This window comes from Electrophorus electricus, chromosome 18 (assembly GCF_013358815.1).
Source record: "Electrophorus electricus isolate fEleEle1 chromosome 18, fEleEle1.pri, whole genome shotgun sequence".
Lineage (NCBI taxonomy): Eukaryota > Metazoa > Chordata > Actinopteri > Gymnotiformes > Gymnotidae > Electrophorus > Electrophorus electricus.
Window position 1 is genome coordinate 13,196,659 of NC_049552.1, and position 22,500 is coordinate 13,219,158.

The 22,500-nt window shown below is 47.8% G+C and overlaps 1 protein-coding gene across 1 annotated transcript in view; it reads right to left on the minus strand.

Moving 5' to 3' along the window:
* Positions 1-377: 377 nt before the first annotated feature.
* The window catches only part of clstn2 (calsyntenin 2), a 151,112-nt gene continuing 128,989 nt past the window's right edge, over positions 378-22,500 (minus strand). The window contains exons 9-17 of the mRNA XM_035536004.1: positions 16,998-17,160; positions 15,274-15,440; positions 13,857-14,005; positions 5,836-6,044; positions 4,588-4,755; positions 3,196-3,341; positions 2,835-2,958; positions 1,417-1,604; positions 378-668 (exon numbers count right to left, since the gene is read on the minus strand). Coding sequence (XP_035391897.1) covers positions 462-668; positions 1,417-1,604; positions 2,835-2,958; positions 3,196-3,341; positions 4,588-4,755; positions 5,836-6,044; positions 13,857-14,005; positions 15,274-15,440; positions 16,998-17,160 — 1,521 coding nt within the window. The 3' untranslated portion in view covers positions 378-461. The remainder of the gene's footprint in view (positions 669-1,416; positions 1,605-2,834; positions 2,959-3,195; positions 3,342-4,587; positions 4,756-5,835; positions 6,045-13,856; positions 14,006-15,273; positions 15,441-16,997; positions 17,161-22,500) is intronic.

Genomic DNA, 22,500 nt, shown 5'->3' on the forward strand with positions numbered 1-22,500 from the left:
TGCAATTCCATTATTGACCAGCAGAGGGAAACATTGCATTACAGGACTCCATGTGTGAGCATCACCAAAAATGTCATGATTGGAGCGGCTAGTTCAATAATAAATAAGGAACTTAGATTTTCAGGCAACAATTTCTGGATTCTGTGAGTTTATGTTTTGTGTGTGTGTGTGTGTGTGTGTGTATGTGTGTGTGTGTGTGTGTGTGTGTGTGTGTGTGTGTGTGCGCACGCGTGCGTGTGGGTGTGTGTGTGTGTGTGTGTGGGTGTGGGTGTGTGTGTGTGTGTGTGTGTGTGTGTGTGTGTGTGTGTGGGTGTATGTGTGTGTGTGTGAGTGTGTGTGTGTGTGTGAGTGTGTGTGTGTGTGGGTGTGTGTGTGTGTGTGTGTGTGTGGGTGTGTGTGTGTATGTGTGTGAGTGTGTGTGTGTGTGTGTGTGTGTGTGTGTGACAGAGTGGAATGGGATGCTAATAGGGTAGTGTAGAGGGATCCCACTCCACTCTGCCCTTCAGATTGCCCTTCTTCACTTCCCTCTGCTCCTCTTCCTCACTGTCCTCTGACTCTGCGCTGGACAGATTTGCAGCCAGTTCTTCATCCTCATCATCATCATCTTCGTCTTCCTCCTCAGGCTCCTCGTCCCTGGTCTCGCCTGCACTCTGTGTGCCAACAATATTCTGCACCAATAAAAACAAAAAAAGTGCTGAGACCTCCAATAGTGAAAAAAACTGAAAAGCTCATTACAGTTCTAATGCCACTATGATAATACCTGGATTATTATAACAGTATTACATGACCCGCAGTCTGTTTTACACACTTATGTAGAATCGACTACGGCGCAAGAACAGCATACATGTGGCTTTCAAAAGCCTAGAAACCATCTAGGAACCATTTACAAACCGTCTGCAAACCCTTCGCAGCAGGTTGGTATTGAAAATCAAAGTCGGGCCCTGGCACAGACAGCGGCTCACAGAGCTGTGGATCCAGTAGATCCAGTGGATTACAGTGGGATCCAGTAGATTACAGTGGGATCCAGTGGATTACAGTGGGATCCAGTGGATTACAGTGGGATCCAGTAGAACACAGCCATCGACTCTTAAACTAATGACACTAACGGCTTTATTAGAAACAGCGATCTTGTCTGGACACCTCATAGGTGAACCTTTAAAGACATTGCCGTCATGTTTGACCGTGAAAGATATTAAAGACATTAGGTAACTCTTGTTACCATTCACAAATGGTCCATCTCTAATAGCTTGTACCTAAATCAGAGGCGTGTGAGGGAGGTGTTTGTAATGAGGCAGTCAGGCTGTAAACTGATGCCTCCTTTGACATGTGTAGGTGAGATCACTCATTGCTCCAACTATCTGCCAAGAGGACGCTGTTTGCGGAAGCCCGTGTCAGTAAAGCAGGAGCGTGGCTTGCCTCCATTGGGTTGACAGTGATGGTGAGGGTGGAGTCGTCCCAGTCCATTTCTGGCTCCTTCCCCCCATCTTCGTCCTCTCGCAAGCCTTCCTGGTGGGTGGTGTGAATGCGGTAGATGCCCAACACCACAATGGCCACCAGGGCAGCGATACACAGAACGATCACTGCCGTGGCTGCTGGGGGCGTGCCTATGGCCACGCACGCACGTACGCACACACACAAAAAGGGAGTATTTTTCCATTTTCCTATTATCTGCCGTAATATTGGGAAGTAATGGAAGGCTATAACTTTCTTAGTTACCCACTACAATATAACTATCCCATTAATTACATTATAACATAATAATATATAATATCTATGTACATAAAGTTAACAATATGAATACATACAAGTGAATATCAGTGCCCTGTTACACTGTAATTAACAGTTGTTGCTGTGTAACAGCGGTGTTGATTAAGTAAAATGTTACATTTACAATGAGAAAGATCATGGTGGAACATATTTTTACGAGGTTTTAAGGCATCCTTTAAGTCGCAACCTTTTCCCGCGCACCATTAGTCAGTAGGAGGTGTTGTCGTCGCTCGGACGCCACGGACAGGCCCCTTCATCACACCCGCTCCACTTCGGGAGGTTACAGGACGGCATCACTCACAACCACCGACATTCGTTACAAACGGGACTCTCTCGAGCCTGCCGCGGGTTTTCTGCGTGACAGCCCGTGTCACGCCGCGGTGACCTACTTAGCAAACAAGATGCCGGGGAAGGCGCTGGGATGCCTGGGAAGGCGGCATCCATCACGGCCCGGGACAGGGTGCCAGTGCAAGATTTTTGCACCGGGGGAGGTGTTTTGGCTCCCAGTGGCTCCCGTACATATCAAACATATGGAGGCGTTTCAAGCAGAGAGAGGAGGCGGGGAGCTTACAGCCAGCAGCTGAGGGCGTGGGCTCAGAGCCCCACCTGCTGTTCCTCACTCGCTCCCTGCTAAGCATTACTCATTCTGCCAGTTCTCTCTCTCTCTCTCTCTCTCTCTCTGAGAGTAGGATTCTCCTCGCTGCAGTCATCTGTGTCCTATGTGCCCTTGGGGGAGATCACTGGTGTCCCTGGTGTGTGTGTTTGTGTGTGTGTGTGTGTGTGTGTGTGTGTGTTAGAAGGCTTAGTCTAATCCTTGCAGCTATTCAACATCAACAATAAATTGTTGCAAGAGCTTGCCATGTGTGTGTGAGTGTGTGTGTGTGTGTGTGTGTGGGGGGGGGGTATCACAGTGTGCAGTGCTGCCTAGCATTACAGATTTAATGAGCACGAACATATTTTTTTGCATATCTGACTCCCACATAGTGAACCACTTTCCTCGTGAAACATCCCATTATAGCAGAGTTCGGGTAAACCTACAGGCACGTTTACGAGTCTGGGGCTCTAACCTGAGATGTGGCCAGAGTCCACGGCATGGACCACCAGCGGGTGATGCACAGGACGCATGAACTGGGCCTGGGCGGCGGCATGGTTTGCGTGCTCCACAGCCTCCGAGCTGTGCACTATGCCGACCTGAAAGGGACGAAGATGATGAAAACAAGGTGAGCCCGACAGGGCAACGGGAAGCACAGGTATGTCGGAAAGCTGCTAAGGAAAGATGTTGCAAGAATGTGCAAACGTTGCGCGCGCTGTTCTCCAACGGAGCTGCGGCGACGCTACAGAGACGAGGTGGTGGGAGGGCTCGGAAACACAGGAACGACGGGGGAGACTGACGCAAAAAGCAGCTATGCTGCGAGGACAGGCTCTGACCTCCAGGTTAAACTCATTGCTGGTGTAGCGGCCGTTGAGTTCGGAACAGGTGAGCCGGAATTTTCTCTCCGACAGGCCGGCCGGATGACGATTGCGGTACCTCACCTGCCGGATGGTCTGCTCATAATGTGCCATTGAGTCTACACCTGAGACCACAAACACACACACACACACACACACACACGGGTCATCTTTGAACGGCAAGGTACAAACAACCTAGGTCATAACCTCAGACTGAGTGGTCTCTCGCTGAAATAATACCACACCAGACCGAGCTGTTGACTGGGTTTTGTCTCTTTACATCCCACATGAGTCCTTTACGCCACTTCACGGAACGTCATGGCGACCTGAACCTGTTCTCGGAGTGATCAAAACGCTCTTGAGTGGAGAGAGGTAACAAATCTATTACTGGACATGTCTGCGCTTGCCGGCTCTGAGAGGCTCGACTTTTTTAAAACCAACACTTGTGAGTGATAATGAGGCTAGCTCTGGTGTGAAAGGATTTTATTATGCATTTATGATCACTGAACTATGAGACCGAATCTTTTTTTGAAGTGTTACTAGATCATTCTTGAAGTGTTACTAGATAATATGATGCAACAGCGCAGCACTTAAAGGAAATCGTACATTATAAGCACCCAACCAAACACTTAGCTAACGACCATTTATTGAAAGAGATTAAGGATTCTTTTTATATACAACTTACTGATACCAATGTCGTCATGATAATTTCATACACCATGCTCCACTTGTATATTCTAGAAAAAGTCTGCACGTTTCCACTGATCGCAGTGTCTGGCAGAAGGACTTTATCATTCTATCACTGTAGGAATGTGAGGTCAACCTCTGAAAATTTCACCTTATCAGTAGTGAACTATACTAGAGTACTTTAGAGCAAAATGCACTATAGACTGTAAACACTGTATTAGAGCAAAATGCATTACAATCAGTTAAGAAGGTAGCCTGTTAGATTATAGTATGCTGACAGCAGCTTATTACTGAAAAATGTTTGTCTGAGCATCACATCTCACATTAATCATGTGCAGGAAGTCCGTTCTGGCCAGTACTCGTCTGTGCGGGCTGAGAGCAGCCAGCCCCGCACGGACGCAAACACACAGGGATTTCATGCAAAGAGACGCGTGGGAATCGTTTGCCAACAGCAAGCTCGTCGAAAGGCAACGGTCGTGCTATCCAAAAAATTCCATTTTCGATGCACATTTTGGCAGTAGCTGCAGCATTAGTGTTTAGGCGAGGTTTGTTATATGTGTATGTTTACAGCAATTAGCCGAGACTCTTATACACATGTAAGTGGTGCTATTCTGTTTTGTTTTGTTCAGGAAAAATAAGAGGAGGTGGAGGTGGAGGTGGCAGAGCTGGTGGTGCGAGCCCTACCGTATACGGACATGCCGGAGGTGGAGTTGGTGGCGTCAAGATGTTTGCCCAGCAGAGAGCTGTGATGGATCTCCACACCCTCCTGCTCGGGGTTCAGCTCCTCTCCGATCACCAGCACGTCACAGTAGTCCAGGTTATGCATGACTTCCAGCACACCGGGTCTGTGGCCTGCACGCGCGTACATACACACACACACACACACACACACACACACACACATACACACACACACAGCCACAAACACAAAATACACTGTCCACCTGCAGCTATTGATTGGGTATGAAATTTCTTTTTGTGATTTATCGTCTCTGGAGGAAGAGTGCGAGACATTCAATAAAACAAGGTGCAGGTTTTTAAAGGAACTTTGGCTGAAACAGGGCAGCATTCGTAAAAGGTGTAATAACACGGGCCACCGTGACTTATTGGCTAATCATGGACCACATCCTTACATAACAAAAACATAAATACATACAGACTGGCACATTCTGCTCACAATACAAATACTGATCCATGCATGTGTGCGTATGTGTGTGTGTGTGTGTGTGTTTGACATGTGCCCCAACGAAATGTTTCCATGCCCCCATTATAACCATGGGGGGCAAAAGGTCAATACAAAAGCCATAACGCTTTATGTTTTAACATGGATTGTTGAACAGACCTACCTGACAAACATTAGCACCATGCAAATTCACAACAAGCACTACATTACCCATAATGACCCAGTATCTTTCCGAACGATTGAGTGGCTAACCATCGGTTTCTTTCAATTTCTCTGTTCACAATGCAGAAATTGTCCACTAATATTTAGAAACTACTGTCACACAGAACGCGAGGTACTGATAATTAATTTAAAACTAACCACATATAACCATTTAACCTCCGAAAACCATGTGTGAGACCACTAAAGCAAAGGCATCGGATATGTTGGCAAAAGAGGGCACTGCTAACTAACACAAGCTTGTGAAATGAGAAATACAACCAGTAAACTGTTCATTTTGCAAGCTTGCGTTATCTGACTAACAGGAACTGATGGTGCAAAACAAAGTGACATAATATGCATGTAGTTTATTCCTCAACAGAACGAATTCACATGTACACGTGTGGCAATATTATTAGAATATTATTAGTAGAAACAGAACTGGGAGAAGGGGAGGGGCGTTGGACTCTGCCCCACTTAACTCTGTCTGTGCCCTTAATTCTCACGTGTGTGTGTGTGTGTGTGTGTGTGTGTGTGTGCGTGCTACACACCTGTGCTGAAGGCGCTATCACTCTTGCTGATGGTGCTGATGATGTGGACCTCGCTGAAGAGCGCGACCCCGGCAGGGCTGCAGAGGTCAGCGGCGGGAACCGTGACCCTCTCTGCTCCCAGGATGGTGATGCGTGGCTCACTGGGAGGAAGCACCATCACCGCCGCCTTTGTGTCCGGGATCGAGATACATGTGTCCTCACCAAAACACCTGAACCACGGCAAAGACGCGAAGAAACGCATGAACGACACGCTAAAAACGCTCACAGAGGACTCGAGCATGGGTGATAAAACACACACACACACACACATTGGCACACATACTTAACAATACATTGGCATACATAGTTAACAAAAGCAGAAACGTCATATACACATCCAAGTGTAATCTTTGGATATTTGCGGCCGACTAGCTGTGCTTCTGTCTCCATATTCTAATTATCACCTCATAACTTCAGTGGAAAAAGCGAATCCCACAATGCCACACCTCACAGGTGACGAGCCCACAGCACTGTGATGACAGTTACTGACAGTTACTGACATACATCCGCAGATGTATGAACAGGCTACAGAAACGGCTAAATAAAGACACAAAGAAACCATTACGGGCTTAGCAGGGCACAGGGACGGGCAGTCCTGTCCCGCCCACAGCATGGGGAATTCTGGCACCATGTGTGGGAGAATCCAGAACAAGCCAGGGAAGCTATGCCGGGCTCTCAGGATTCCCTCCGGCTTTGGAACACGGACCAAGACAGGCATAAGAAGCTTCCAAGGATTCGCACTCCGAACACACACTCCAAACACACACACACACCACTGGTAATTACTCGTTTTCAATTGAGATGAGAAGAACCGCCTTATCGCTTATTTATTCAATGTCATACTCAGCCTTCTAATTAAGAACTAGCTGTTTGTTTCCAGACAACGGGTCTTTCCTGCTAGAGTGACACTCCAGGCATAATTCCTTAGACGGCATCCTAAACGTGGATTCGTTCAGCGCTCTGGAAACCGGCCTTAGATGTGTTGGGGAGGGAGGGGAAGTTGGCTGGGGGGCATAGCGGTAGGCAAAATAGCGCAGAACCAACAAAACAATTATGGCTAATCGCCGCCATTCCAGCTGTGGGCCAGCGGCATGGCGCCCGAGCGCTTTAACGCGCTTAAACGCGCTTAAGCGGGCGCGGCCAAGGCTCGGGGCCCGCTTGTGACCGTGGAGAGAGAGAGAGGGTTGCGCTCCCCCGCCTCGGCGGGGCTAACTCGAATGGTCAGGGCGCAGGTCTCAGCTGGAACGGGCTGCTCTGTTTATCCGCCAGCACGGTCCGTTGTCATTTCGTTGCAGCAGCCTCTCGCCATGTTAGGTCTCATTTGGGAACCAGTAGCTTTCATTAGCTGGGTGTCAGCCCAAACGTCCTCGTCCTTCCTGCTCTGTGTGCAGGGGACAAATGAAGAGGCGTTGGGGGCTAAACACACAGCCCAGCGTGAGTCAGAGCAGAGCCGGCAGGTATTTGCCGTAGGTCTTAAGTGGCGGTCAGGTGTTAATAGGGTGTCAGCAGCACGACAGGACACCGGCCGGACACGTGAAGCAGGACAAAACTGGGCATACAGCTTTGCTAAAAGGGCGATGTTTGAACTGCAAAGAGGCAATGATCAGTGCACATGGCACATCAAACAAAAAAAAAGAAGATCTCAGACAGACTCATGACAGACCTCGACTGACTATGGACACTGTTACTACTGTGAACACTGTTACTGTTGTGAACACTGGGATAGGCTTGGTGCAGCCATGTGAAGAACATTCAGCACTGGTCACATTGCACCATTTATCCTGTGATATGCTGTCCAGTATTGTGTAGAATTGTGTGTTGTGGTGTGTTGTGTAGAGCTGTGTGTTGTGGTGTGTTGTGTAGAGCTGTGTGTTATGGTGTAATGTGTAGAGCTGTGTGTTGTGGTGTGTTGTGTAGAGCTGTGTGTTGTGTTGTGTTGTATAGAGCTGTGTGTTATGGTTTGTGGTGTATTGTGTAGAACTGTGTGTTGTGGTGTGTTGTGTAGATCTGTGTGTTATGGTATAATGTGTAGAGCTGTGTGTTGTGTTGTGTTGTGTAGAGCTGTGTGTTATGGTGTGTTGTGTAGAGCTGTGTGTTATGGTATAATGTGTAGAGCTGTGTGTTATGGTGTAATGTGTAGAACTGTGTGTTATGGTGTAATGTGTAGAACTGTGTGTTGTGGTGTGTTGTGTAGAGCTGTGTGTTGTGTATGGTGTAGAGCTGTGTGTTGTGTAGATCTGTGTGTTGTGGTGTGTTGTGTAGAGCTGTGTGTTGTGTAGAGCTGTGTATTATGGTGTGTTGTGTAAATCTGTGTGTTATGGTGTGTTGTGTAGAGCTGTGTGTTGTGTAGAGCTGTGTATTGTGTAGATTTGTGTGTTATGGTGTATTGTGTAGAGTTGTGTGTCATGTAGAGCTGTGTGTTATGGTGTTTTGTGTAGAGCTGTGTGTTATGGTGTGTTGTGTAGAGCTGTGTGTTGTGTAGATCTGTGTGTTATGGTGTGTTGTGTAGAGCTGTGTGTTATGGCGTGTTGTGTAGAGATGTGTGTTATGTTGTGTTGTGTAGAGCTGTGTGTTGTGTAGAGCTGTGTGTTGTGGTGTGTTGTGTAGAGCTGTGTGTTGTGGTGTGTTGTGTAGAGCTGTGTGTTATGGTTTGTTGTGTAGAGCTGTGTGTTTTGTAGAACTGTGTTATGGTGTGTTGTGTAGAGCTGTGTGTTATGGCGTGTTGTGTAGAGCTGTGTGTTGTGTAGAGCTGTGTGTTATGTAGAGCTGTGTGTTATGGTGTGTTGTGTAGAGCTGTGTTGTGGTGTGTTGTGTAGAACTGTTTGTTGTGGTGTGTTGTGTAGAGCTGTGTGTTATGTTGTGTTGTGTAGAGCTGTGTGTTAGGGTTTGTTGTGTAGAGCTGTGTGTTTTGTAGAACTGTGTTATGGTGTGTTGTGTAGAGCTGTGTGTTGTATAGAGCTGTGTGTTGTGTAGAGCTGTGTGATGTGGTGTGTTGTGTAGAGCTGTGTGTTGTGGTGTGTTGTGTAGAACTGTTTGTTGTGGTGTGTTGTGTAGAGCTGTGTGTTGTATAGAGCTGTGTGTTGTGTAGAGCTGTGTGTTATGGTGTGTTGTGTAGAGCTGTGTTATGGCGTGTTGTGTAGAGCTGTGTGTTATGTTGTGTTGTGTAGAGCTGTGTGTTGTGGTGTGTTGTGTAGAGCTGTGTGTTATGGTTTGTTGTGTAGAGCTGTGTGTTTTGTAGAACTGTGTTATGGTGTGTTGTGTAGAGCTGTGTGTTGTATAGAGCTGTGTGTTGCGTAGAGCTGTGTGATGTGGTGTGTTGTGTAGAGCTGTGTGTTGTGGTGTGTTGTGTAGAGCTGTGTGTTGTGTGTTGTGTAGAGCTGTGTGTTGTGGTGTGTTGTGTAGAGCTGTGTGTTGTGTAGAGCTGTGTGTTATGGTGTGTTGTGTAGAGCTGTGTGTTATGGCGTGTTGTGTAGAGCTGTGTGTTGTGTAGAGCTGTGTGTTGTGGTGTGTTGTGTAGAGCTGTGTGTTATGTAGAGCTGTGTGTTGTGGTGTGTTGTGTAGAGCTGTGTGTTATGGTTTGTTGTGTAGAGCTGTGTGTTTTGTAGAACTGTGTTATGGTGTGTTGTGTAGAGCTGTGTGTTGTATAGAGCTGTGTGTTGTGTAGAGCTGTGTGATGTGGTGTGTTGTGTAGAGCTGTTTGTTGTGGTGTGTTGTCTAGAGCTGTGTGTTATGTTGTGTTGTGTAGAGCTGTGTGTTGTGTAGAGCTGTGTGTTGTGGTGTGTTGTGTAGAGCTGTGTGTTATGGTTTGTTGTGTAGAGCTGTGTGTTTTGTAGAACTGTGTTGTGGTGTGTTGTGTAGAGCTGTGTGTTGTATAGAGCTGTGTGTTGTGTAGAGCTGTGTGTTGTGGTGTGTTGTGTAGAGCTGTGTGTTGTGTAGAGCTGTGTGTTGTGGTGTGTTGTGTAGAGCTGTGTGTTATGGTTTGTTGTGTAGAGCTGTGTGTTTTGTAGAACTGTGTTATGGTGTGTTGTGTAGAGCTGTGTGTTGTATAGAGCTGTGTGTTGTGTAGAGCTGTGTGATGTGGTGTGTTGTGTAGAGCTGTGTGTTGTGGTGTGTTGTGTAGAGCTGTGTGTTATGTAGAGCTGTGTGTTATGGTGTGTTGTGTAGAGCTGTGTGTTGTGGTGTGTTGTTTAGAACTGTTTGTTGTGGTGTGTTGTCTAGAGCTGTGTGTTATGGTGTGTTGTGTAGAGCTGTGTGTTGTATAGAGCTGTGTGTTGTGTAGAGCTGTATGTTATGATGTGTTGTGTAGAGCTGTGTGTTATGGCGTGTTGTGTAGAGCTGTGTGATGTGTTGTGTTGTGTAGAGCTGTGTGTTGTGTAGAGCTGTGTGTTGTGGTGTGTTGTGTAGAGCTGTGTGTTATGGTTTGTTGTGTAGAGCTGTGTGTTTTGTAGAACTGTGTTATGGTGTGTTGTGTAGAGCTGTGTTGTATAGAGCTGTGTGTTGTGTAGAGCTGTGTGATGTGGTGTGTTGTGTAGAGCTGTGTGTTGTGGTGTGTTGTGTAGAGCTGTGTGTTATGTAGAGCTGTGTGATGTGGTGTGTTGTGTAGAGCTGTGTGTTGTGGTGTGTTGTGTAGAACTGTTTGTTGTGGTGTGTTGTGTAGAGCTGTGTGTTGTGTAGAGCTGTGTGTTGTGTAGAGCTGTGTGTTGTGGTGTGTTGTGTAGAGCTGTGTGTTATGGTTTGTTGTGTAGAGCTGTGTGTTTTGTAGAACTGTGTTATGGTGTGTTGTGTAGAGCTGTGTGTTGTATAGAGCTGTGTGTTGTGTAGAGCTGTGTGATGTGGTGTGTTGTGTAGAGCTGTGTGTTGTGGTGTGTTGTGTAGAGCTGTGTGTTATGTAGAGCTGTGTGTTATGGTGTGTTGTGTAGAGCTGTGTGTTGTGGTGTGTTGTGTAGAGCTGTGTGTTGTGGTGTGTTGTGTAGAGCTGTGTGTTGTATAGAGCTGTGTGTTGTGTAGAGCTGTATGTTATGATGTGTTGTGTAGAGCTGTGTGTTATGGCGTGTTGTGTAGAGCTGTGTGATGTGTTGTGTTGTGTAGAGCTGTGTGTTGTGTAGAGCTGTGTGTTGTGGTGTGTTGTGTAGAGCTGTGTGTTATGGTTTGTTGTGTAGAGCTGTGTGTTTTGTAGAACTGTGTTATGGTGTGTTGTGTAGAGCTGTGTTGTATAGAGCTGTGTGTTGTGTAGAGCTGTGTGATGTGGTGTGTTGTGTAGAGCTGTGTGTTGTGGTGTGTTGTGTAGAGCTGTGTGTTATGTAGAGCTGTGTGTTATGCTGTGTTGTGTAGAGCTGTGTGTTGTGGTGTGTTGTGTAGAACTGTTTGTTGTGGTGTGTTGTCTAGAGCTGTGTGTTATGTTGTGTTGTGTAGAGCTGTGTGTTGTGGTGTGTTGTGTAGAGCTGTGTGTTATGGTTTGTTGTGTAGAGCTGTGTGTTTTGTAGAACTGTGTTATGGTGTGTTGTGTAGAGCTGTGTGTTGTATAGAGCTGTGTGTTGTGTAGAGCTGTGTGATGTGGTGTGTTGTGTAGAGCTGTGTGTTGTGGTGTGTTGTGTAGAACTGTTTATTGTGGTGTGTTGTGTAGAGCTGTGTGTTGTGGTGTGTTGTGTGGAGCTGTGTGTTGTGTAGAGCTGTGTGTTATGGTGTGTTGTGTAGACCTGTGTGTTATGTTGTGTTGTGTAGAGCTGTGTGTTGTGTAGAGCTGTGTGTTATGGTTTGTTGTGTAGAGCTGTGTGTTTTGTAGAACTGTGTTATGGTGTGTTGTGTAGAGCTGTGTGTTGTATAGAGCTGTGTGTTGTGTAGAGCTGTGTGATGTGGTGTGTTGTGTAGAGCTGTGTGTTGTGGTGTGTTGTGTAGAGCTGTGTGTTATGTAGAGCTGTGTGTTATGGTGTGTTGTGTAGAGCTGTGTGTTGTGTAGAACTGTTTGTTGTGGTGTGTTGTGTAGAGCTGTGTGTTGTGGTGTGTTGTGTAGAGCTGTGTGTTGTGTAGAGCTGTGTGTTGTGTAGAGCTGTGTGTTATGGTGTGTTGTGTAGAGCTGTGTGTTGTATAGAGCTGTGTGTTGTGTAGAGCTGTGTTATGGTGTGTTGTGTAGAGCTGTGTGTTATGGTGTGTTGTGTAGAGCTGTGTGTTATGGTGTGTTGTGTAGAGCTGTGTTATGGCGTGTTGTGTAGAGCTGTGTATTGTGTAGAGCTGTGTGTTATGGTGTATTGTGTAGAGCTGTATGTTATGGTGTGTTGTGTTGTGTAGAGCTGTGTGTTGTATAGAGCTGTGTGTTATGGTGTATTGTGTAGAGCTGTATGTTATGGTGTGTTGTGTAGAGCTGTGTGTTATGGTGTGTTGTGTAGAGCTGTATGTTATGGTGTGTTGTGTAGAGCTGTGTGTTATGTTGTGTTGTGTAGAGCTGTGTTATGGTGTGTTGTATAGAGCTGTGTGCTATGGTGTGTTGTGTAGAGCTGTGTTATGGTGTGTTGTGTAGAGCTGTGTATTTTGTAGAGCTGTGTGTTATGGTGTATTCTGTAGAGCTGTGTGTTATGGTGTGTTGTGTAGAGCTGTGTGTTATGGTGTGTTGTGTAGAGCTGTGTGTTATGGTGTGTTGTGTAGAGCTGTGTGTTATGGTGTATTGTGTAGAGCTGTGTGTTATGGTGTATTCTGTAGAGCTGTGTGTTATGGTGTATTGTGTAGAGCTGTGTGTTATGGTGTGTTGTGTAGAGCTGTGTGTTATGGTGTGTTGTGTAGAGCTGTGTGTTATGGTGTGTTGTGTAGAGCTGTGTGTTATGGTGTGTTGTGTAGAGCTGTGTGTATTATATCTTTCAACAGGTCTCTCTGTTCCCAGCATCCTGCAGTTGCACCATTAGACACTGACACAGAGATACAGCGTAGCTGCCTGTTTACCATAATCCCCCTCCCTACACACACACACACACACACACACACACACACACACACACACACACACACACACACACACACATACACATAGACCACAGCACACATATTTACACGCACAAAACACATATACAGAATGTACACACACACACACAGACACACACACACACACACTCACACAAGCACACATATATACAAACACATGCACACACTTCAATACCCTCAAAATTGAACTGTACCGTGGCTCTCTCTCTCTCCATCTGTCTCTCTCTCTCTCTCTCTGTCTCCTTTTGAGTCTCATTTTTGTGAGCACTACTAGCTCTTTTGCTCTCTCTCACTCATTCTTTCTCTCCCTTTCTTTCTGCTTCTCTCGCTCGCTTTCCCCCTCTATCTTTAGTGGCCAGAGCAGCTGAGACACGAGATGCCATCAGTAACCTAGACAACCCAGCCTCATCCGCGCGCTGTGTGGTATTGATTAGAGAGCGCAGCGCGTTGCTTAGGGAAAAAAAATCTATTCTTCTTTCTTTTGTACTGTAATTAATACCATTCCTTTTGCTCACACCCGGTAAACAAAGGGGATTTGTGTTCCATTTAGGGGCCCAGCCACAGCAATCGTGCTTAAGTTACATGGTAATAGCATCTATTTAAATGGCATCACCTAAAACACACACTGCCTGCACACGAATCTGCTCTATTTTCTGGTTGATTGGGGAAGTAATTGCCAAGTGTGACTAGAGTTCTGTGTGCTCAAGCTGTTCGCCTGATTTGGAGGACACGTGGATTACAACATGCCGTTCTCGGAAGATGAGTAACGGCGCATAAACGAGGCCGTCAGAAAAGCCGGGCGCAGGCTGAGGCGTGTCCCGACGGTGAGCGGCGTCGCCGACGGCCCTCGTCTTGCGCGGAAAAGCTTTTTTTATTTGTTTGTTTTGCAGGTGTAAATGAAGCGATTACAACGGGAAGGTCTGATCCGCACAGTTGGTTAAGTGCCCCGTGACTTGAGGCCAGAACTGGGAATGAGGCGTTCGGGAAGGCCGGCGCTTAGCTCCAGCACTCACTGAACGGCGGTGGTCACCCGTAGACGCCGCAGCCCCGGCGTGGGGAATTGGCGTGAGTTGATGTAGGAGACCTTGGCCATGGCAGCGTGGATACTCTCCAGCTCCTCTCCTTCCATAACCAGCACAGACTGGGCTGGGTTGAAGTGGAACTGAGAGAGAAGAGGACAGAGGGAGGTGTTAAAAGATATCAGTGTGATGTGAATTTAGAATTTGTGTCAAAAGGCTTTTGCGCGTGTGCGTGTGCGTGCGTGTGTGTGTGTGTCTGCGCGTGTGTGTCTGCGTGTGTGTGTGTCTGCGTGTGTGTGTGTGTGTGTGTGTCTGCATGTGTGCGCGTGCGCATGTGTGTGTGTGTCTGCATGTGTGTGAGTGTGTGTGTGTTTGCGTGTGTGCGTGTGTGTGCGCGCGTGTGTGTGTCTGCGTGTGTGTGTGTCTGCATGTGTGTGTGTGTGTCTGCATGTGTGCGCGTGCGCGTGTGTGTGTGTGTCTGCATGTGTGTGAGTGTGTGTGTGTTTGTGTGCGCGCGCGTGTGTGTGTCTGCGTGTGTGTGTGTCTGCATGTGTGTGTGTGTGTGTGTCTGCATGTGTGCGCGTGCGCGTGTGTGTGTGTGTCTGCATGTGTGTGAGTGTGTGTGTGTTTGTGTGCGCGCGTGTGTGCGCGCGCGTGTGTGTGTCTGCGTGTGTGTGTCTGCATGTGTGTGTGTGTGTGTCTGCATGTGTGCGCGGGCGCGTGTGTGTGTGTCTGCATGTGTGTGAGTGTGTGTGTGTTTGTGTGTGTCTGCATGTGTGTGTGTGTGTGTCTGCATGTGTGCGCGTGCGCGTGTGTGTGTGTCTGCATGTGTGTGAGTGTGTGTGTGTTTGTGTGTGTGCGCGCGCGTGTGTGTGTGTCTGCGTGTGTGTGTGTGTGCGTGATTGTGTGTGCGTGTGTGTATGTGTGTGCGTGTGTGTGTGTGTGTGTGCACGCGCGGGTGTGTGTGTGTGTGTGCGTGTGTGTGTGCGTGTGTGTGTGTGTGTCTGCGTGTGTGTGTCTGCGTGTGTGTGTCTCTGCATGTGTGTGTGTGTGTGTCTGCATGTGTGCGCGTGCGCGTGTGTGTGTGTCTGCATGTGTGTGAGTGTGTGTGTGTGTGCGCGCGCGTGTGTGTGTCTGCGTGTGTGTGTGTGTGCGTGATTGTGTGTGCGTGTGTGTATGTGTGTGCGTGTGTGTGTGTGTGTGTGTGCACGCGCGGGTGTGTGTGTGTGTGCGCGTGTGTGTGTGTGTGTCTGCGTGTGTGTCTGCGTGTGTGTGTCTGCGTGTGTGTGTGCGTGTGTGTGTGTGCGTGTGCGTGTGCGTGTGCGTGTGTGTGTGTGTGTGTGTGTGTGTGCACGTGTGCGTGTGCGTGTGCGTGTGTGTGTGTGTGTGTGTGTGTGTGCACGGTGTACACCTTGATGCCTTTGCCCAGGCTCTCCAGTGAGTTGATGTCCAGCCCCTCCTTGCACGCCTGCAGACACGAGATGACCTTCTGTGTCTCGATCTTCCCGGGACGAACGGTCAGTCCCGACAGACTCCCTCGGAAGTACTGCGTGAAGCGCGGCGTTGTCACCTCTCCGCCTGCCACACGCGCACGCACACATCCCAAAATAACAGTCCGTGAAACGTGGGCTCGCCTAACGGCAGGCGTCTTCGCCCAACGTCCTCTTGGACGTTAAGTGCTGGCTACAGGCTGCGTGGATAAAAGCTCCCTGTCTCCGTCATATCAGTGCGTTTGTTTCTTCCGCTCCAGTCCAGTCCGCCTGACGAGCTGCCAGCTCCTGAGAACTGTAATGGCTCCCACGGCAGCCAGCGCTGACACTCGGAGATGCCCGGCAGACACATCCCTCTTTCTGTTTGCCGTGCCTAATTGCCTATGATTTTTAAATTATTCCCCGACAGATGTTATCAATTAAATGTTCCAGCAGAGGCGGCGCGCTGGGCGGCTTTTTACGCACGAGAGGAGGGCGTTACCGGGGCAGCCGTTGCCGCGCATTTCCGCGGCGGAATCGCAGGACGCGCCATGCTAAAAAAGGCTACGTGGCTAGATCCCCCCCAAAAACCCGTCAGTCATGCCGCCTAGTGCTTTCTGAGGAAATAACCTGCCCCAGAACCGACGTGCAGGCACCCAGTGCAATAGCGGCAACAGCCCCGGCATGAGGCGTGCCTTACCGCTAAGTTAGCTTAACTGACATGCTTGCGCTAATCCTCTTTAGTGCGTCTTGGAAACAACAGGCGCCGGGGCCTGTTCCTGTCTTAGACAGCGATAAGGATCTCAATTTGCCCACCCTGAAGGCCCTCGGCCCGGGGCTTCCGTTGTGAGACAGCTTGCCCATTAAGTTCTCGCTTGTGCCAAGTCAGAATGGAGCGAACAGGAAAAGCAATTGCTCCTGCTAACAGCCTGAAGAGTTATCAGTCGCGGCTTAGTGGGGCTTAGGCCAGATTCATTGGCTTGTAATAGCAAGCGCACTCCTCTGTTCACAGCCGTTTAATCCGCACGCTGGGGGCTTCCCTCCCAATCAAATCAGGTGGGTGGGGGTGGGGGGTGGGGGGTGGGCAGCGATCGGCACATACGAGGGGAAATCTACACGCCGGACAGCCGACGGAAAACCGGGACGTTGGAGGCGCAGTCGTCAGCACGGCGCTGGTTCGCGGCGTTAAAAGCAAAGAAGGGGACGTCGGTCTTAGTTCGGAGCGCTGCCGGCTTGTTGTTTCTCAGTAATGGAGGCGGCAGGGCTAACTTTCTGCATGGACCTTTTCAAATAAAGGAAAAAACCGTCGGCCGGCCCCTGTTTCCGCGGGCCATGGGACTGCTTCTTTCATCTTGCTCCTGCCTTTCATTTCAGTTCATGTAAATGTCTGTATCTCTTCTCCCTTTCTTACTTCTGTAAATTATTTCATCACTTCTCTGAAAGCGGGGCTCGGGAAAGTGGGGCCAGTTCGCAACGGTCTTTTACGCACAGTAATGCATTTGTAGCGCTCCTTCTCCTGTTTCCGGAAGCTGCACTATTGTCCTGGTCTCAGATCATTTTTGTCTTTCTTTGGCAAAATGGCCCAAGGCATGGTTAACAAAGCAAAAACTCATCCTAGGTCAGTGTGATGGACCTCTGTACACTTTCGCATCCTTCCTGCCCTCACCTTGCCAACAGGCGCCAACGGTCAGCTGCACATCGATCTGGGAGGGGTGGATGGGCCAATCGTCTGTCACAAGGTAAGGTTCATAGGTCACACCGTCGACGAAGAGCGTCACCGTGGGAAACTCCACGTTGATGACATAGTAGTGCCACTCTTTATCGCATATCTGTTGGGATGAGAAGAGACAGAACAAAAAAATCTCTTCAGTACTGTACAGTAAGGACATGTCTAACATCTTATTTAGTGTGTCACCCAGTCAACCCAGTTAACCCAGTTATACTGGATAAAGTCAAGCACATCGCAACTTTGGACCAGAGCGCCCAGTTTCCAGCCCAGGCTCGGAGGCAGGAGACATGGAGCTGATCTCAGGAATTCACTGTTGCAGGGCATCAATTAAAGATGCAATTCAGTGATTCATTGGTGCATGGCATCAATTAAAGATGCAATTCAATGATTCACTTTTGCTTGGTATCAATAAAAGACACGATTCAGCTCAATTTGTGTTCATTAGCCCTTTACTTATTCATTTGTCATCTGAGGGATAATTAAGTGCAATTCTAATGAGATACTCATTAAGGGGGCAAAGATTTATGAGTCTAAGAAACATCAAACTGATTTGTAAATCATTGCAAAAAACTCTCGCTCCTTTCTCTCTCTCTGTCTCTCGCTCTCTTTCTCTCACTTATTCATTCTCTACCTCCTTCTGTGTCATCTCCCCTGGAGTGGTTTATACAGTCATAGCTAACAGACTGCTTGCCTGATCTCACCCTCTGTTGTTACTCTGGCTAACTCAGACAATTGATTTTAGAGGAGAAACTCCCATTCTGCACCATGTAACTGCTTTGTCAATAACTGTTCGGTCAAATGTGTCCAGTTGATCAGCACAGCCTGTTCTTGGTGGGTTTTTTCCATAAACCTGATCTGCAATAAGACACAGTATGGAAAACAGGAGATTACACAAAAAGTGAAAATACTAATAATAATACAATAATACAAAACATGTTTGAACCGAGCACAAATTTTTCGGTGAGCAATGCTAAGTAGGGAAAAAAAGAAAAAAGAATTGTAGCATAGTACAACATTCACATGCATTCCCACACACACAAACGCGCGCGCCTTCTCGAGTAGAGTAAAACTCATGCGTGGACTCTTAATGTCCAGACAACTCCACGCTTGAGCCTGCAGCTGGGCCCTCGCTCCCCGTCTCTGGGGAGACCACTCACTCAGTGCCTGTCTCCACGGAGTGCTCGCCTGCTCTGCGCCTTCTCTCTCTCTCGTCTCTGTCGACATTCTGCTGGTCTCTCTGGACCCTTCAGAACACCTACCCTCCCCCCCACACACACACACACACACACACACACACACAACACACCCTTCCCTCAGCCCCTCCAGTCTATCTCTCTCTATCTCTCTGGCTGCGCACGTCAGCCTCTCAGAAACGAGTACAGAAGGAAGATTATTCTGATAGGAGTCTATGGAAAAACACTGTCCCCATGTGTTTACAAAAATCTTTCGCGCTTAACTTTTAGATGTTTTACGAATATAAGAACTTTAGGGGATCTTAGTAGCGTCAGGAAATCTGAAGCATTCAGTTAGAATAATTAGCACTGTATAATTGAACAGGTATGGGATTAAATGCAAAAATAAATAAACAAAAAAAAAAAACATGGTTCGGATTTAAGTTCTGCAATGAATAGCTTGCAGAATGCATAGAACGTGTGAGAAACACCTGTATGTTGTTAATTACAAAATGATTGTGGTTAGGTATACACAGCCCTAAGAAAAACATGCAGATTTATGACTATAATGCAGTAAAATTTATGGACTTCAAAGATAAAAAATAATTTTAAAAAAAGAAATACAATTTACAGTCGAGCGCTTTGGCTGTCGCGTTGCCTTAACCTTAATCTTCCCTCCGCTTAAAGCTGCCTGGACGGAGCGGAAACGCTCTGAGCTGCCGCTTCTTTCGCGAGCGCGCCGACGCGCTCCTCCACCTGCGCCACGCGCCGACGTAACTATCGCGAGCCCCCCCATCACACGGCTGCCGAGAAGCGCAGGCGCGCGCACGTCTCGTCGGTAATGGAAAACCGCGCGGCCCCCGCTCTCTCTCTCTCTCTCTCTCTCTCTCTCTCTCTCTCTCTCTCTCTCTCTCTCTCTCTCTCTCTCTCTCGCCCTCGCTCGCGCGCGTTCTCTTTTCGCTCACCTGCATTGCGGCGAGCCATTTTTAATCAGGTCACTTGTCAGCAAATTGCTTTGTTTGACCTTCGAAGCAAACAAACGGAGCCAACACAAATCCAATCCAAACGTGCAGCCCTCTTCCTACTTGCTGGCGCATTACTGTGTCATGTCGGCGCAGGGAAAACACCTGGACTACAGGTGCCTGTTTCCTTAGATATTAATGTGTCTTCCTGTGGGAATATGACAATTAATTCCCAGTGTGCTAAAATAATAACATCTAGGTAACATGTTTATAGCATGACAGGGTTTGTAAAGCTGGCCATCTCTTACATACAGCAGCGTTATTCGCACACACACACACACACACACACACACACACACACACACACACACACAGACAGAGACAATCATGCTGAAAATTGCAATGAATGATTGGTTTCTCTTGAAATCTGTTGCGATATTGCATAATCAACCATTTTCAAATTTAAGGCATGAAAATGTTTGATTGTGGCCTTGATGAAGCTGAAGATAAGGCTAAATTTAAATGCATGTGTTTCATCATCTGTTACTTGGGCGGCCCTGCAGGAGAGCTGATAATATCTGGAAGTGTCTAGGGGTGAGCCAGAATAAAACAGAGTGAGAATTTTAGATACCTCTAGAAAAGGATTCAGATAAAAAAGAACAAAACAACAACAATGACAACAACAACAACAACAACAACAACAGACAGATAAAAGGCCTTGAAGCCCCTTGAACAACAAAGTGCCAGACACAGAGTGATTTCTAATCCAGAGGCTAGTGTTGCGGAAAAAGTCCAGTGTGCCTGTACTCTCTTATCTAAAGCGCTGGCCCTGATTATCAGGCCTGATTCAAATTTTTGGAAACTTCCACTAAGTTCTGCCATGGGAAGAGTCTGAGTTAGCGAGGTGCAAACTCCTTTACAAAAATCTGTGTTAGCGAGGTGCAAACACCTTTACAAAAATCTGAGTTAGCGTACAGCTTCTTTTGGAGACAGCGAAATTGAAAAATCATGTCACTTTTTTATGAGTTCTTTGTTTTTGCTCCACTTTGAGATATATGACATTGCATTCTATGAGCTGTTATTGCTCAAAGTGAAACTGAGTACCCTGCCTCACTGCATCAGACACAGAGCATCACTGTGTCAGACTCCACAACTCACTGCGTCAGACACCACGACTGACTGCATCGGACACCACGACTCACTGCATCAGACACCCAACGCCTCACTGCATCAGACACCATGACTCACTGCGTCAGACACCATGACTCACTGCGTCAGACACCCAACGCCTCACTGCATCAGACACCACAACTCACTGCATCAGACACCCAACGCCTCACTGTGTCAGACACCATGACTCACTGCATCAGACACCCAACGCCTCATTGCGTCAGACACCACGCCTCACTGCATCAGACACCCAACGCCTCATTGCGTCAGACACCATGACTCACTGCATCAGACATCCAACACCTCACTGCGTCAGACACCACGACTCATTGCGTCAGACACCACGACTCACTGCATCAGACACCCAACGCCTCATTGCGTCAGACACCACGCCTCACTGCATCAGACACCCAACGCCTCACTGCATTAGAACAGTGCCTCGAGTCTTCCCGGTGTTCAGCCACTGTGCTGGCGCTGGCCCTCCGTCCTCATCTAGCTGGAGACACCGCCTGTGCCCTGTCCCGCACTCAGCCGGAAAACCACCCGTGAGGAACCAGCCGCGAACCTGGTGGAGCGTTATCAACATTCACACCACGGATCCAAAAAAGGGAGCTCCAAACGGGTTTGGTGCGAACGCAGATTTATTGACAAAGACCCGGAGGGGATGAAGTGATGACTCTCAACTCGATCTGATAGACGGGGTGGCGATGGCTCAGGGACTGCTGACCGGAGTTGGCCAGTGGAGCGTGGGATTGGCTGAGGATCTGGAAGTGGCAGCTGATATATGGACAAATAATGGGCTAGACTGTACCATCCGGAGAGGCGGGGGTGGGGTGTGTGTGTAATATAATCATAAGCAATCAGCCCTAGAGGTGGACAAGCCGAGGATGTCTAACCGCTCTCTCTCTCTCTCTCTCTCTCTCTCTCTCTCTCTCTCTCTCTCTCTCTCTTTCTACATACTCCTCTCCTCACCCTGCAGAACTGCAAAGTGATTTAACACAAGGCATTAAGAGGTGTTCATTTCAAATGAAGACCTCCCCCGGGCAAATGATTGGAACTCGGACACAATTCAGTGGGGGTTATTAAATTTTAAGGCTGGTCTCAGCAGGAAAGATAATGCACGGCAAATGGTAATCTCTAGAAAAAATCAAAACAGCGGCGGGGACGTAGGAGTCACGAGAGGTTTCTGTTATTTGCTCCGGCATGTGTGCTGAGGTTTCCAAACAACACTGGAAACATAACAAGCTTCACAAAAAAAAAGGGTCTCCCGAAGAACTTTTGATGTAAGTGAGAAACGGAGGGAGAACAACTGTCAGCTAAAAGCCGTGTCTGTCTGCTGTTTGTTTCTGTAATCATCTGAAGTTATTTACAGAAGCAAGACTACCGCTACAAAGACTGCCCGACAAAGTCCTGGAAGACACGTTAACTAGGCATATCTCAAAGAAATTATCAGAACATTTGAGATAAAGGTTCCCACTTTCAGGTTCTGCATAGACACCATTTTAAGTAGAGTCGTCCCTTGAGAGTTCTTCACAGAGCATAGATACAAGGGTCCTGCAGAAACGCAAGGTTTCATAATCCTTCCGTATAAGATGTAACACTTCATCTTACAGACACTGAGGAAAACAGAAACTAATCCCAGTTTTCAAATGAAAAGAGCTTTACAGCATGAAAAATTGAAGAGGGTCTCTGATAATGTCTTTGATCTTCATGTGTTTGAAAGTTATGTTAGGTAAATATCTGCAAAAATGCTACACCTAACCGAGTCCTTGACTTGGCGCTTGGAAGCTGAAGCTATTTTGTTGCTCCTCTGCGCCTCCACCCTTACAGTTGAAGCATGACTGTATGATGAAAATGTAGGTCACCGGAGCAGGCTGCGATTTAGGAGGTGCCAACCGCTGACCTGTGCCTGGCGCGCCAGGGTGCGGCTGGAACGAAATGACTAAACCCCAGTGGAGAACCCCCAGCAAAGGCAGGTGGGAGGTTGTGGGCGACAGCTGCTCCAGTGGGTGTGGCCATGAGCGCTTGATGGGTGTGGCTCTGACTGTGGATTAGAGGACTGATAAATTGTCGAATTAGACCCAGAATCAGACAATGCAGACCAGAGTAATAGGTCAGAGGAAGTGTGTACACACA